The 16922-nt window shown below is 36.9% G+C and overlaps 1 protein-coding gene across 1 annotated transcript in view; it reads right to left on the reverse strand.

Moving 5' to 3' along the window:
• Positions 1-16721, reverse strand: part of FHIT (fragile histidine triad) — a 405015-nt gene extending 388294 nt beyond the window's left edge. The window contains exon 1 of the mRNA XM_009997008.1: positions 16622-16721. Coding sequence (XP_009995310.1) covers positions 16622-16721 — 100 coding nt within the window. The remainder of the gene's footprint in view (positions 1-16621) is intronic.
• Positions 16722-16922: the final 201 nt, after the last annotated feature.

Raw genomic sequence — 16922 nt, forward strand, 5'->3', positions numbered from 1 at the left:
AAGAGACTTTTTTTGTTAGCAATATTTTCATCTTTTTGAAAGCAATTACTTGAATTATTTATCAATATTTGTCAAACTAAAAACCTGCTGTGGTTGATCAAAATCATCATAAGAAAAAAGAAAGCACCATATTCAACTGTGGCATTAGAAGAGTGGTATTTTATTAGTACTTAATATTGGAAAACACTAAGCTCACACCAGATTATCAGTGTAAGTATTTACTAACTCTATGGCAAGTAACCTAAAAGACTTGTTTTGCATGAATACAGTTTGCTTTTTTTGTCCTATCAAAACCATTTTCCTTGAAAAGAAAGAAAAACAATTAGGGTTCCTAAGACAGTCATTAAGCAGCCATCAGAAGTTCTGAATCGATTTAAGTAGCCTTTTTAAGAAATCATACCCTTTGAGATTGTACTGAGCATCTCCACTGAACCACAATCTTCTCAAGTAGACCCAGACAATAGGCAGAGAAATTGAAAGATTAATACAAAAAATGCTTAAAATCCACAAAAAAGTACAAGTAGTGACAAGACCTTTGCTAGATTAATGTAGTTTATCAGCTTGCGAAAGGCTTATTAAAATGCAACTTTCCTCTTAGCTACACATCAGCTGCTTCCTAAATAAGCCTGTGAGTCTAATATTAATAGACCAAACCAACCTTTTTATCAGATGCCTTTAATTCATTACAGTATTTTATATATGGGAAAAGAAGTATATTCATTAGATTACAGCAGACACTAGGTGTGTTCTTCAGTTCCTGCTTAGATCAGATGGGCAATGTGATTTTAAGCAATCAGGATCAGCTCAGTCCTGTATGAAACTGGAGAAGCAGCAACCAAACACTACAGGTAAACAGGACATCCTCTCCTCCTCCCAGAACTTGCCACCCTGCATTCACAAACTATGTCTGATGACCTCATAAGTGGAAAGCAGATTTGAAAGGTCATTTTTTAAAAAGCAATTGATTTCTTATTCTTAAAACATGATTTTGAATCATTAGTTAAGCAAAATCTCAACAATTCTGTTGAACACAACCTTAGTAAATAATAGGGTTTCCTTCTCCACATTAGCTAAACCTCACACACAAACTGTCTGTTGGCCCCTCAAATTTACAGAAATATAGTCAAAACAACCAAACCAACACAGTCTTGGAGAACAAATTCAGACGTGTTAATTGGATTCATAACTACCATAATACAGACTTAGATAATCTAAAGAGTTTAAGTTTAATTATCTTTGCTTTCTGAAGAACTGAGAAAATATTTCTTTCCTTCAAATTACCTGTTCTTTCACTGTTCTAAATCTCTCATAGCTGCCAAAAGGTACTAGAAGGAACTGGGAAATAAGCAATAACAGCCTTCCAGTTTTAGATTTATTCCCTATTGTAAAAGAAATTTTCAAGTTATAGGAAACTACTTCCCACTGTCCATCATTTGGGATATTTTTATATTCTGAAGTGAGCAGAGCTACACTGTCATCTGCAGAGTCAAACCCAATTAATTACTTTTCTACTCCCTTTGGTCAGTGCCAAATGCACCATCACACCCTTATTACCAAACAGTGCACAGAGGTGAAGGCCAGGTCTTGGGCATCAGTTTTTGAGTCAATTCAAGGCAGTAGAGGCTACAAATATCTCTAAGGAAAATGGAACAAGAATGGTTACACCCTCAGCATCCAGTGTGCCTAACACAACTAATTCCATGGACATGACAGGCAAATGTTGACTGCCTTTTTCTTTTCTATGGGATAGACATTTTAAACTTTATTTTCAACTGAATCTGCATAGAAGGTTTTAGAGTTAAATTAAGCCCCAACAATACAAAAATAAAAAGCATTTAAAGGCTAGAATTTTGACACAAAATGGCACAAAACTACTGATTACATAAAATGAAACATGCATCTGATATCAATCTTAAAACTTCAATAATTGGGCAAATTCAATTACCTTCAATATATGCAGCAAACTCAGCTTTGTGGGTCCTCACCCTGCAGTAGCAGGACAGTCAAACACTGTCTCTCATGAGAAAAACTCAAAGCACTATTATACCTCCACATTATTTCTCTCCAATTTTTTTTTTGTGCCCAGTATTTGTACTGGCATTTTTAGTTCTTAAATGAACTACTTTTAATTACATGGTTTTAATGGTCGGTTGTTCCCAAATATCTGAATTCCAACTGGAAAATATTCTCAAAATTCCCTGGGTTTAAAAACATCTTACTCTTAAGATATCTTTAACTTTGCTGATAGAAACAAGCCATGACTACTGACAAACTGGCACAGTCAGAAGAACAAGAACACACTTCTTGCTTAGAGATGGACAAATCCTGATCTTTCTGAAGTGAATGAAACTGCTCTCACCCCATCCTGCAAGTGGGAACAATTACCACAGGAGTCACTCATCTTAATCTCAGCAGTGACTTTGAAAATCTAAGCCATTAAACATATATGGCTTAAAAAAACACCTTAATCACCATTTTAAACAACTACATAAAGAAAAAATAATTAGATTAGATGAAACATTATTTGTCTCCTCAAACCTGCAGGGATAAGGAACATAGATCGGAGAGCACTATGACAATTAAGAACAATATAATCTCCTCACAAAATCAGCAATTCAGAGAAGAGATATTAGACAAATATATATCTTTAAATTGCACAACAAACACTTGACTTCTACAACAGTTGACAATTTTTCTTGCAAAGATTAGAAAGTTTCAAAAGGAAGGGGAAATCATGAGATGGAAGATAGTTATTGTTGCTGAATCCTCTGATGGATCAGATGACAATCCTGATTCTACTCCCTTTATTTAAAAAGACAAATAGAGCATCTCTCTGCTTTCTCAATCACGACAAAACACAATCATCAAATCACATTAACTTCTTTACTCTGATACCTTGTAGACAATCTAAAATGGTCCCCTCTGGACAACACTTTAGCCGAGGTACAAAGTTAAACTCATTCAGGTACCATCAGTGTCACAGTTAAAGATGAAGGAGGATCTGAGAAAATACTCCAAGCTGGAGGATATATGGCCTTTCCCCCGACCCTGACACCACCCCTCCTCCCTCCCAGGTTGGCAGAATGGAGGAACCTTTCAAAAGCAACAGTTTCTCAGAATATATAAGCAAAACAGCAATCCAGCCATTGCACAGAGGGGCACTTGCATTTCTGGTTGGTTAAAATACTGTTGTGTTTGTTGTTGTTTTTCTCTTGCATTTAGCAACATCAGACTCTTTGTATCTATTTCATATCAAAACACTAAGTATTATGCATCCTGGTTGCAATTTAGGAGCATCAAACTCCATCATATTTCCAAATATATCCCACATATAATTCTACCAGTTCTGAACTACATGTCATCCATTTGGTTTGCACACAAAGCCCCTCCCCCAGGTTCTAGCAGTCAATGTTACAGACTATTCTCTTCCCCACAAACACTGTAACGTACACAAATGAGCAAATAAATGCATTGGCTTCTATGAGACCAATGAATGTTGAAAAAAATACAGTAATCAACTAGAATAAAGAATCCAAACTACATACCAGGGTTAGACTAAAACAAACAATGCTGCTGTAAATGCCATATGAACTGATTAGGTTTTTCTTATTTAAAGATTAATAAAGCCTGACCTGGTCTCTCACTGGGGGTTTGGATTAAACTTATCATTTCCATACACAGGGTGGGAAAAAAAAAAAATCTCATCTCAACATCTTCTGTCCCTGTAGTTTAAAAATGGGTGAAACAAGTTTAAGATTTGTATAGAAAGATGTAATAAATGTTATAAAAACAATCACCACAAGAGAGAATTTCACATGGAGGTGAAGGAGGACAGCACAGAAACACATACCTGCCCACAAAGCTGCAGCCCCTCATTGTTTCCATGCAAGGCATCTTCAGGGACCAACCTGAGCCTGATACAGTTTCTTACACAGTCTAATTTGTTTTCTCTACAGTGATCCAGACTGAATAATATTTGCAACAACTCCACTATTGTTAACTACTATAACTGGACTAAAACATTTCCTCCAACTTTTAACAGATTAAAAATCAAGAAAATTAAGCAATAGATGACTGGTTGATCTACATAATAAAAGTCAAGTTAGATGGTATAAGCATTAAGGAAAGCAGTTCAGTTTAGTTTAAAATTCTCTCCCATTTTTCTCTTTTAACTGAAAGCATTCCTGTAAGCTGTGTCTTAGCTTTGGCTTTCTGTTTGCATGGGATCCTTTCAGATAATGCCCAACCCTCATGTGAGAAGCATGTTTCTCCACATTGAAAAAAGACTGTTCAGTGCCACGAGGTATTTTATAAGCAAGTCATAATCGATATTAAATGCATTACATTTTATTTCGTTGGGGAACTGGACAGGAGAAAGGGAAGCTTTAACTGTTTGCTAAGCTAGAGTAAACCCAGCAAAATATTATGTTAAATCAGCAATGTGCCATTAACATCAATGTTTGCAGAATATTATTTTTTTTTAAAGAAAAACAAGTATAACTTATATTATTAATATTGATAGGGTCATAGTAGAGGAACATTAATTGAGCAGAGATGTCATTAGCATCTTTCCACATGACTGGATACTAATTAGATGACTTTTTTTTTTTTAAATAGTCTTCCTACTACCTAAGGAGGGTAGCAATTGCATGTTTTAAATTTTTTTTCAGATGCAGTTCAAATGAATTCAGTTTTGCTATGCACAGAAATTAAGTGTTAAGTTTTTGTCACCGTTTAATACAATCAATAATCCAGAAATTAAGCAAAAATTTAACAAATTTTAAATTAGCTATTAATGGACAGTTAGCTAGAGAGTAACTTTATGTTCTCTTTCAAGTTCCTAGCAGGAATATCAAACTGCAGGTCAATAAGTCTGCTTTATTTGTAATTCACTATTATTATTTTCAAAGTCAAATGACACCCCTTTAGAAGTAAGGCCCAAGTCTTCTTTGAAAGTTTATCCAATTATTTTGACTTCATAATGCAAATATTTTCCTTCCTTATCATATATTTTTTTCTTCTAAAGAAGATGAGATTCCATTTTGAAGACTTGGGAATCACAAAAAACATCACAGCTCATTGTTGTCCCACCAACAGTTCACATCATTCAACCAGTGAGAGAAAAAGACCAACTATTCTGATTTCCCCCATGTCAGCTCACAGATTCCATCATTATTATTCCTCCATGTAGAGGAGGAAAACCTTAAACAGAAGTCCAATCTTGATTTCAAAGTACCAAATAATAAAAGGCTCCTCAAATCCAGCCATTTGTTTCAGTTACTAAGTTATTATCCATCTTAAATAGTTAAAACAAACAAACAAATAAAAAATCACTGCTTATAGTTCATGTATCTCCAGCTTCAAATTTATGGCCATAGCTCTTATTATTGCCTTTGCTAATATAAGACTTTTATTCCTGGAAATTTTGTTCCCATATTGGCAGGTATGATCAAGCAATTTTTTCAACTTTCTCTGGCAAAATCTTACATGCTGGCAACTTATATTCTTGTAATGTTATCACAACAGTCACCAAATGTTGAGCTCTTAAGCCTGCTGATATCAAGACACTGCATGAAATTATCCCCCATGCCCCCTCAAAAAAGGAGAGAAAAAGAAGTGTGCTGTAAAAGTAGGCGTATAACTGTATAAACACCACCCAGATGCACCCAAAATGTCAAAACAAAAAAGGCAAATACAAACCTATTTTCCTCTCCCCTTTCTCAACTTCTTCCTCTTGCTCCCCAAATCACATATAATTTTGAAGTCTATAATCAACAGAAAACAACAGAAATGTAATGTCTTCACCACTGGGCTCTGGGTTTCTTCTCAGACAGGAGGAAGATTTATTTACTGAACTATATCCTTAAAAGTATTTTTTCTCAACTTTATCCTTGGAGTATGACTGCAGTAAAGTGAACTACATACCAAATGAGCTAGGTTCTATTCCAACTGAATCATCATTAACAAAACTGAGGCTAAGAAAGCATTCCTGAAATGTGTGCCTACAGTGACCCAATTGTAATGCCTGAATTCTAGTAACTTTAATTTCTATAGCATAATACAAAGATATAACCTGTGTCATACATTCTTTCTCTGCAACCAAGCAAATTCTACCTGAGAGTCACAGAAAACACAGAACCAAACACCACATTTGTAAAATACATTCATAAAAAGCTACATTTTTACATACACAGAGTAAAACGTTGTATTCAGTTACACAAATTCCATCAGAGCAGACTGCATTAAACCAGACTTTCCAAATTCACCTCTTTTAACTCAAAGTCAATACATGCCATTTCAATTTTATGAAACCAACAGCAATCAGGGCATCTCAATGTATTCCCAATTATTAACTGATAAAGATGACAAAATATAACCTAAAACTAACAATTCTTAGGCAGTTTCTATAGAGAGGCCACTCATCTGAATGCAGCATGATGTTAAACTGAAGAGTATCAGTAGGGAAATTTTAAACTTTTATTGTGTAACATGAACACCTGCTCAAGAGAGCTCAGTCTGAGAGGTGTTCAGGTTTATATGCTTTGATCAGAAACAGTACAAGTCAGCAGGTTACAAGAAAAAGCAAAAAGGCAAACACATTATTAAATGAATAGCAGACTATCCACATGTGAGCAACCTTAGAAACCTAGCTGTGGTATGAGTGATAAAGTGAAATACAGCTGTATCAATGAACCATGCACTCCATTTCCTACTGTAGCCTCAATTTACAACAAAGCCTCCATTGTCTGCTGTCTTCATACCTAACTTTACATAAGACAAGTTATTAAAACATAATTTACCCAATTAGCTTGCTCAGAGAAGGTGCTTGACCCTCAGAGGAAGCTCTGCAAAGCAATTATATGGCCATTTGGAATCTGTGTCTTTGACAGCCTCACCTGCCAGTTCACAGCCACAGAAAAAAGCGTTTCCTAAACAAACAAAGAAGCACAACTGAGCAGCTTTGAGCACAGAGTAAAGTGCTAGAGAGCCTGTGTGTGCTACCTTCTGAGTGGTCAAAGGAGGAAAGCACACCACTGAGCATCAGTCAACTGTGCTATGCAGGTGAAGAGGAGGAAAAGAGGGAGGGAATACTTTGTCCTACCTAAAAAGCAACCAATACCAGAAGGGGTGAAGCCAAACACAGTTGGGGCCCTGAATCTCAAAACTCAGTTAGTTTGCCCAAGTATCCAGAAGCCTAGTACTGCTTCAGAGTGAAGTCATTTGTTCAAAGTATTCCTTTTGTGAACAGTTTTCCTTAAGTTGCCTCTGAAGAGAGAGACACTATTCTAAGAGCACTAAGAGACTCTATTCAAGCACCCTGTGTCTGCAGTCACTGAGGGACTTACCCTGCAAGGTTTGACATCTACACCAAGTAGTCTGAAGAGATTAGGCATTATTTATTGCTCTCTAGGCCCTGGAGAAGTACTAGTACTATTGTATGTTTAGAGACCATTCCTGCCTGTTTTTCATGTACATAGCATGACCTCTTTCACCTTCACCACTGAAGGTTGTACTGGCTTTGTCTGGGATATTTTTCTTCATATTAGCTTGTATAGTGCTAAGTTTTGGATTTGTACTGAAAACACAGTTCATAGGACACTGATGTTTGTTACTGCTGAGCAGTGTGTACACAGTGTCAAGGCCTTTTCTGCTTCTCATATCATCCTGCCAGCAAGGAGGCTGGAAGTGCACAAGAAGCTGGGAGGGGACATTGCTGGGACAGCTGACCCCCACTGACCAGAGGGATATTCTCTACCGAATTATGTCATGCTCAGCAATAAAGCTGGTGGAAGAAGAAAGTGGGGAATGCCTGGAGTTACAGCATTTGCCTTTCCAAGGAACAGCTGTGCATGATGGAGCCCTGCTCTCCTGGAAATGGCTGAACATCTGCCTGCCGATGGGAAGGAGTGAATGAATTCTTCATTTTGCTTTGTTTGCACACACAGCTTTTGCATTATGCATTAAACTGTCTTTACCTCAACCCACAAGTTTCCTGACTTTTACCCTTTGGATTCTCTCCCTCATCCCACCACAGGGGAGTGAGCAAGTGACTGTGGGGGGCTTAGTTGCTGACTGGGGTTGAATTATGGAAAAGGTCCTTTAAATATAAGGAGAACAAGATGATTACTTGTGAAATTTTGAAATATTTCATTTATTTTATAATTATGGTACCCTAAGGAATATTTATGTATGTTTCAACAGAAAAATCCTATATACTAGGCTATTCACAGCAAACATTCTAGACTCAGAAAACAAAAGACATCACATTTTAACATTGTATTACTAGATCTTCTCTTATGAGTCACAGGAAATTCATGTCAGGTGCCTCTCAAAAATACATACTTGAAGAAAATACATAGTTGTATTACACTGAAGAGTACAAAATATTCCAATATGCTAAAAACAATAAGGAATAAATGAAATTTCCAACTGACTTTCCAGCAAATCTATTTTCATTACAAATGGAGATTTTGCATGTAGTGCATTACTTATGGTAATTGTGTGACATCTATTATGAATAACCATGTATTCCAATCATCTCTTTTAATTATATTCTGCCTTAAGAGCAAGCCATGCAGTACCTTGCTCAGACTCAGTTAACTGTGTGTGTGCTGCAGATCACCTTCTGATGGCTGTGATGAGGACAACAGGTCCTAGACATTCACACACTGTAACAGGAACAGCTTGTAACTGTAATTTCTTTCAAAAGTCAGAAACTACTTAAAACAAAAGAATTTTAAAAAGCTGAAATTAAACCCTGAGAGATTTTTATTCCTTTCTTTTATAAAGTCCATAGTATTTGGTACAGGAAAGCAGAACACAGGGTTATTTGCTATTGAGGCAGGTACTTAAATTTCCTGTAGTGGCAGAATTGCAATGGCAGCAAACAGCCCCTTTCTATTTGTTATCTAAAGCCCACTTGTGGCTGTTGAGTTTGTTTGCCTTTCCTGGATAAAATGACAGGCTTTTTCAATAACCACACCAAGTACAAGTTTGCTCTCTACTAGACTAGAAAATAACTGCTGGACTAAAAGTATTAATTATTTACAAATAGGACTTCAGTTTTTTTAAACAATAATGCCAGTTGTTGTTTTAAACCTCAAAGGAAACACTCATTTTACCTTTTCTGAATCCCACCTCAGTTTCCCCATCACTTTTCATACAAAAGCTTAGCTCTTAATTTTATTTCCTTCTATACAGTTTTCATCCTCTGTCTTTTACACTTCACTTCTTCCACCTCCTTAGGCTTGTAAGGACAAGCAAAATCAATTTTAGAGGACTTAAATTAGTAACGAATCTTCAAAATACAGAAAAGTGAATGCCCCTGAAACACACAAAGCAATAAAGAGGTTCATGGATAGTGTGGTTTTCTGTAAGTCATTTATAAGTTCCAAAAAACAATGATGAGGAACATGAATAAAAGTGATTAGAACAAAATGGAATTGGAGTTTTTTAGCTGGATCTCAGCACATATTACCAATGCAGCCAAGAAATCTAACTGCCCAGATTCAACCTGTTACGACACACAGCTTACGAGTCTATTTTTCAGAGATCTCATTACTCTCAGTACAGCAGGGTTTGAAGGTCAGTTGAATATACCACTAATACAAGACTGCTCATCCCTCATGCCTCCATGGCTTTAGGTAAGATGCACCAGGCTCCAACGTAAGAGCTACTGCCTCACCCAGATATGGCCTTAAGACAGCTTTAAGATACCTCTTCCAAGCTGTGCTACAACCTGAGAAATCTTTATTGCCGGTAAAAAAGTCATTTAGTTGGTAACTTAATAGTTGGACACTATTCTTACATTGCAGGACCATGGATCCCACCCAATCCCATGCAACACACCCAGAACAATCACACTGCAGCTCGGGGTGTTTTCAAGTCTTTGAAGGAGCATCTGCTTCAACTAACGTTTTCTCCATTAATAACAGGAACAAGCTGCAGTAATTCACTTGCAAATCAGCAAAAAATAATTTTTATTTCATTGCTTCCATTCTTTCCTTTTATTTAAGAGCATTTATAATGGGATTCTCATCAAAACTTTTATATTAATGCAAATTTAACAATGCAAAAAGAATAAGTAAATCCTTATGAAGTACATTCTCCTTCAACTATCAGCACCTTTCAAGCAAGACAGGATTTGAAGGGAGAGGAAGTATTTTTATCAGACCAAATGATACAGTTGAACTTCAGCTCCTCAAATAAGACAGACAGCCAAGCTTTTGTGCACAGAACCTTGAATTTATTATCTTCAGAAGCAGCATTTCCTAATGTGAGTCAAACATCATCCATTTGTTTGTAGACGGCAAACAAAATTGCTCCAGCCCAGAGATAATTAGCTGGCCTCTCCATTACCACTGAATTCAAGTGGTTTGCATACACAAAATGGAGCACTCACTCTCTGGGTTGTTTGAGAATCTTTTTCCTAGAAGGCAGCTTGAGAATACAGTGAAACTGATCTACTGGCTTGCTGCTGCCAGGGTTGCAGTTCCCACTCTTTACTCTCTGCATAACAGAGTTTAATGTTGCTAAAAATTATTAAGCATAGGAACTGTTTTTCTTACTCCCATTTCTGTAAGTAAATATTATTGTATTAATAACTCTTACTTGAGGAATGAGGACTGCTCACATAAGGAAGAGCCATGAAACAGTTTTATTTGGGACCTGAGGGAAAAAAGTGAGACTTTCCAGTGATGCTCAACAGCTTCAATATGGTATCTCAACAACAATCTAATACTGGCAGTACAGAAAGTAAGTCTGAATCTCTTCCACATTCAAGCTGAATAAATATATTCTATACTTCCCCCACCTTTTCACACAAGATCTGTCATTTATACCTGTTATTTTCTACAACAGCAAAGTTACTTCTACTTTTGAGAAATTTAAGTAGTTCACTCTTTATTGTAAAAAAAAAATATTTTCTGTTTGCATGTGATTCCCTTGCAGTTTCCAGGATCATACTCAGGTTTGGTTTTTACCAAAAGCCCTTAGTTTTACTTCTTGCTAAAAAGCTAAAAGAAGCATGGCTGGTCCTCAGCATTGTGCTAATGCAAACTGACAATAATAGTAATGCATACAAAGCTTCTCTAACAAGCACTAAAGAGTACTTTCCCACAGGGTTCAATAAGTATAATGTGTAGCTGTAACAGTGCAGCGTACATTATTGCAATGTGTAAATGCAAATTTACATATCCCACAATAGAGCTGAATTTTATTTTCTAAATCTTAGTTTTATGGCAAGTATTGACATTAATTTAGGCTAAAACCCATTAAATTTATAATTATGTAGCATAAATACAGATGTGATAAATGTGTAATGTACAAATGACCTAAATCTCAATAAACAGCCACCCTGTAATTTTATGAAGAATTAAAATTTCATATACATACTAACCATGGCTTTCCACCAAACTGGTGAGAGAATACTCCTCTTCTTTCCAGAGCCACTGTACTATCTCCAATGAAAATTACCAGGACTGTAGCTAAACGTAAAATTATTTTTGAAACGTATTAACAAATAATATTAATTAAAATATTATTTCTTTCTAACTGCAAATCTTTTAAGAAAATCAGCAACCTTTGGTGGCCACACAGCATATGTCAGTCTCAAGGGCTTTCAGAACCAGTCTTATGAGAAGCAGCTGAGGGAATTGGGGCTGTTTAGTCTGAAAATGAGGCTGAGGGAAGACCTCATCACCCTCTGCAACTACCTGAAAGGAGGTTGTAAGGAGGTTGGGGCTGGTCTCTTCCCACAAGTAACTGGTGATAGAACATGAGGAAATGGCCCCCTGCTGCCCCGGAGAAGGTTTAGACTAGACAAGAGGAAGAACTTTTTCACTGAAGGGGTTGTCAGACATGGGAACATGCTGCCCAGGGAGATGGTTGAGTCACCATCCCTGGATGTGTTTAAAAGCTGTCTAGATGTGGCCCCCGGGAATATGGCTTAGAGCTGGACTTGGTGAAGTAGGGCCAATGGCTGGACTCAATGATTTAAGGTCTTTTCCAACCTATAGGATTCTATCACACTATGATAAGCCTGATAGCACATGACAGGAAATCTCACAAACAGAAAAAAAGTTTACAACAAAACAGACACTATTCTTAAATTGCAGGACCACGGATCCCACCCAGTCCCAAGCAACACACCCAGAACAATCACACTGCAGCTCAGGGTGTTTTCGAGTCTTTGAAGGAGCATCTGCTTCAACTAATGTTTTCTCCATTAATAACCAGAACAAGCTGCAGTAATTCACAGAACAGCACACTGCCTTGGCAACAAATTAAGACCATTAATTTCATACAGTGATGAAGTTGCCAGAAAATATCACATGAATTGGGTTTTTATGTATGGTCTGTTCCCCACAACCAGAATACTTTCTCATGGAAAACACTAGATCTCTATGGAAATAGCAATACCAAATAGTCTAGCAAAATTTAATATGTAACAGTTAAATTGTTTTGTTTTGGTTTTGATTTGTTTTGTTTTTTCTCCTTTAAATGGAAAAAGCTCTTCATCATCAAACCCAGATGGAAAGTTAGTGTAAAGTGTTTATTCCAATTTATCACAGCCATACACACATGTGCACTTACTAAAGGACACACACTGTCCACCACAAATTTCTATAAAATTGCTCAATCATCATAACCCTCAGCTCATTGGTCACAGCTGGAAAGCCTGTTCTTTTTAATAACCAATTCAATAAACTGTTGAAAAATGCTTTGTGTAATATAGTATTGCCATAGATCCGATGTTTGTCTCTGTCATTACATATTGCATTCAATCTATTTACAAATGCTGCTGTGTTCCTTGTGTGCTCATAGTTCTTACAGCATCCTGAACACAAATCCAAAGATCAATACCTTGTCTACTGAAAAAAAAATTGGACATAACAAATGAATAATTTTATTTATAATAAAAGTCATAGTCCCCAAATGGATTCTACTAGTGCTCAAATTCATTTTTCTTGTTTAACACAAGATGAAAGCAAGTATCCTGCACAATGCAATGAGAAAAAGCAGTGATTAAAAAAACAAAACACAAAACAGTTTATATTTATTGAAGATGTGAACAAAACCACGTAAAGCTACGGCGACGAAAACGTCAATAAAATGCTAAGTCATTCACAAAGTATTTGTTACCATATTAAAGAGCAAAAAGTCCCTGTCAAGCAGGAGATGGATTTTCTTTAAAAAGACACTACAGTTCTGCTCCGAATTACGGGAGTAGCAAGGCTCTGAATGAAACAACTTGAGTTTGAAGGCAAGTAAGACCTCAGCTCATGCTTGTTGCATGAGCCGATTCAATTAATCTTTTGCCTTTTGTGGGACAGAAACAATGCACGTGCTGGCTATGGACACATCCCTGTACTACTCCAGCTACTCAACAGCTACCTCTAAAATGATGATGTTGTTCAAGGGAGCCACAAACGACTTCTTGATCTCTCTTTGCAGAGCAGCAAGCAAACAGAACTTAGAGGAAATAGCAATACTACATTTCACAGAAAATGGTACTGGTACCTGGATAAACATACAAATCCCAGCAACCTGACACAATAACCAGCTCACCTCCTCCCCCCGACACCCAAGCTAACTGCTCAGATGTGCACTACATACAGTATTCCCACCTAGGCTCTTGGCTCCATAGCAATTCCAGCCATTAGCAAAACAGTATCATATAATTTCTGTACAAACCAGAAAACATAAAATGCATAACTAAAAAACAGCCCCCAACCCAGTACCTCATTAATCGACTGTCCCCAGCATTATGTGCCTGGCTGTTCTGAAATAAGACAGACAAGGAGAAGGGGAAGGGAAGCCCCATCCTCCCCTTTGAACTCTATGCAAGAACAGAGCAGGTCCACACTCCTCTTTTTGTCATGGCAGCTGGGTGACTTGTTGTCTTCAGACAGACTGTGGTCAGACACTTCTGAGCCTTAATGATTTTCCTATCAGGACATAGCAAAGGGACTAGCTGTCCTGAGGGGAACACACACTAATCCTGAACACTGACCACATGCAGCTCTCCCTCTCCATTTGTCTGTGCCAAAAGAGGTGAATGAATTTGCTACTACTGTCAAACACGTGCATATTTTAGGTTACACAGTAGAGGTCCCAGTTGTTGCTAGATATCCCTTACTCAATACTAAGAACCCAGTTACTTTTTAGTCAAGAATCTGAAATAATCACATCTTCACTCAAAGGGATCCTAGGACAAACAGGTTCCCAGGTCCACAAACTAGCATGGATCTATTACTCAGATGTCTAATGCTGAGGCAATTGAAGCAGCTTTCTCCAGGAATAGGGGAACTATTTCCTTGCCAGGAATATTACGGTTTTGCTATTCCTACTGCTGGTTACAATTAAACACAGTTTGATTTTCAAGCGTCAAACTGAAGTCACAGGACGGGCAGCTGAAAATATTTTTTAAAAACCACAACAACACCCCACAATACCCCCGCAAAAAACCCAACTTTTTAAGGTGTTAACTGATGGGCAGCTGAAAATATTTTTTAAAAACAACACACAACAACACCCCACAATATCCCCCCAAAAAACCCAACTTTTTAAGGTGTTAACTGAAAAATGATGCTTTGGCATTGCTCAAATCATGAGCATTGAACTCCATTAGACAATTTTAACTGATCTTGCTCCAGAGAATAGCTTTATTTCATAACTATTACAGCAAATTCAAAACTCCAATCCTACGTTCTGTTTCAAGATGGAATTTCAACCTTACTAGTTAATTAAAGCCACCACCTGGAGTGAGCTGGCTTTCAAACTGATTTCCTTTGTCTCTCTAATTCATACACATTAATATTTTATTTTATACTGGAGAAAAAAAAAAAAAAAGAAAGAAAGAAAAAAGAAAAGGAATGTCATAATTGTGCCAAAGACAAGGCAGATAAAATTATTGCAATAAAGCAAAAATACACTTGTTACTACCAGGTCTTGAGATGAATGCTGCATTATACAGACATTTTAAAGGCTTACAACTGCAAATTGCTCTATTTTACATACTGTATTCCAGCCTTTGCATCAAGACCTTCTCTAATTTTTTCTTATTGTAACGAGGAAGGGAAAGGGTTAGGTTTTTGTTACCTGAACATTTATTCAATGGAGAAATAAAGACTACATTATATATTACATCACATGAGCTATTAAAACAATGTGACACTATAAAATATGCTGCAATGCTCATTATGGGATAACAAAGCTAAACCTAAGCAAATAAATGTATCTGCCAAACAGCAGTACCTATGCAACTACTGTTTATAATTTTTAATTATTTAAGAAGGAAAGAAGCCTGTAATAATTAAGTTTTACAGTCTGCTTAAACTGTCATTACTACATGCTCATAAAACTTTAAACCAATTATCTTCAATCTGAAATAACTTTACTTTAAACAACAGATGTAATAGTTCACTTAATTGATTAACTGAAAAAAATAATTACCTATTGTTGTCAAAACTTCCAGGAACAGTACAGATAACATTATAATTACTCTCTGATGTGGACAATGCATATACCAATGTAACAGGTGATAGAACATGAGGAAGTGGCCTCAGGTTGTGCTAGGGAAGGTTTAGATTTGATATTAGGAAACAAATTCTTCACCAAACAGGTTCTCAGGCACTGGAATGGGTCTATATAATGAAGATGTACAATTATAACATAGAGAAGTGATAGGAAAAGAGGAAGGCTGCATATTTCAGAAGAAACATGGCTTAAAAAAATATGTTCACGTTTACTAAATTTAAATTACATATTAAATTATGAAAGAAACAACATAAAACTAAAGAAGAACAGGGAAGCTTTCAAAAAACTCCAGAGGATTTTCTTATTTTGCCAAAACACATCCAGCCATTGCCTGAGCTCCTAATAAAATATTACCATGGACCTCTATGGAAAAGAATTATTTCAGAAAAAGTTCTACTTCCAGTCACTGAAACCAGCACAAGTTACACAACAGCAGAGTATTGACTAGAAAATATTATGCCACACTACACAATCCAACAAATAGGTACCTTTCCTATCTTGGAGAATCAAGTTCCTGTACGGTTTCTAAATTGAGAATTTTACTTAGAACATGGGGCTTCATTTTTTCCTCAGAAAATATGTGCACTATACAGATGGTTTATTTAATCCGTTCCTACCTAAATTAATCAAAGCAATCTGTCCCAAAAAAATAAAGAGTCTTCAAACAGGGTTCTGCTGCCATTTGACAAATTGTGTACCTTTAGCTAGGAGAAGCTGAAAATCTTCCATTAAAGAAAAATAAGTGACATTATTAAAAGGGAAGTAGGATGTGTTATTTAGCATAATATGAAATTTAAACAGTACCATCTCAGATACACTTTAAAACACTTTTAGCAGCACCTGGCTGTTTATACAACTTCTGTGGTGAAAAGGTCAATAGAAATTCACCTCTAAGGTCACAGTTGCTAAGCAACTGTTTTCGGCAGTTCTGCAACACCGATCAAGCGCATCACGTTCCACTGCCTGGTTTCAGAATAAAGCCATGTGGGATCCTACCTGGTCTTTGAAGTAGCTCCTGAGCTCCTCCTGCTTTCCCCGAGAGAGCTGATGCCCATGGTCAAGGAGCTGTTCAAAAGGATACGTCCTGGGACCACTGGCTTCCGGTTGACGAGAGCAAAGGAGAGCTCTGTCTTCAGGAAGACCACGGAGGGTTTGATGAGGTGCTGCCCGAATCTCAGCATGATAAATGTTAATCTTCAGGGTCTGAAAGAGACAATAGTTAAGGGTAATAAAGGGACTGACTTTGCCTTTCCAGCCAACCAAATTGTCTAGGCAGTTTCTGAAAGAATGTGCCTCCTGGGCTCAGCAAGGCATTGGGTGTTTTGAAAAGGCTGTTGAGGCTTTCCTAAAAGTATGACTTTGAAAGGGTGGTGGAAAGGGCT

Source organism: Chaetura pelagica, unplaced genomic scaffold, assembly GCF_000747805.2.
Source record: "Chaetura pelagica isolate M959 unplaced genomic scaffold, ChaPel_1.0 scaffold364, whole genome shotgun sequence".
Classification (NCBI taxonomy): Eukaryota; Metazoa; Chordata; class Aves; order Apodiformes; family Apodidae; genus Chaetura; species Chaetura pelagica.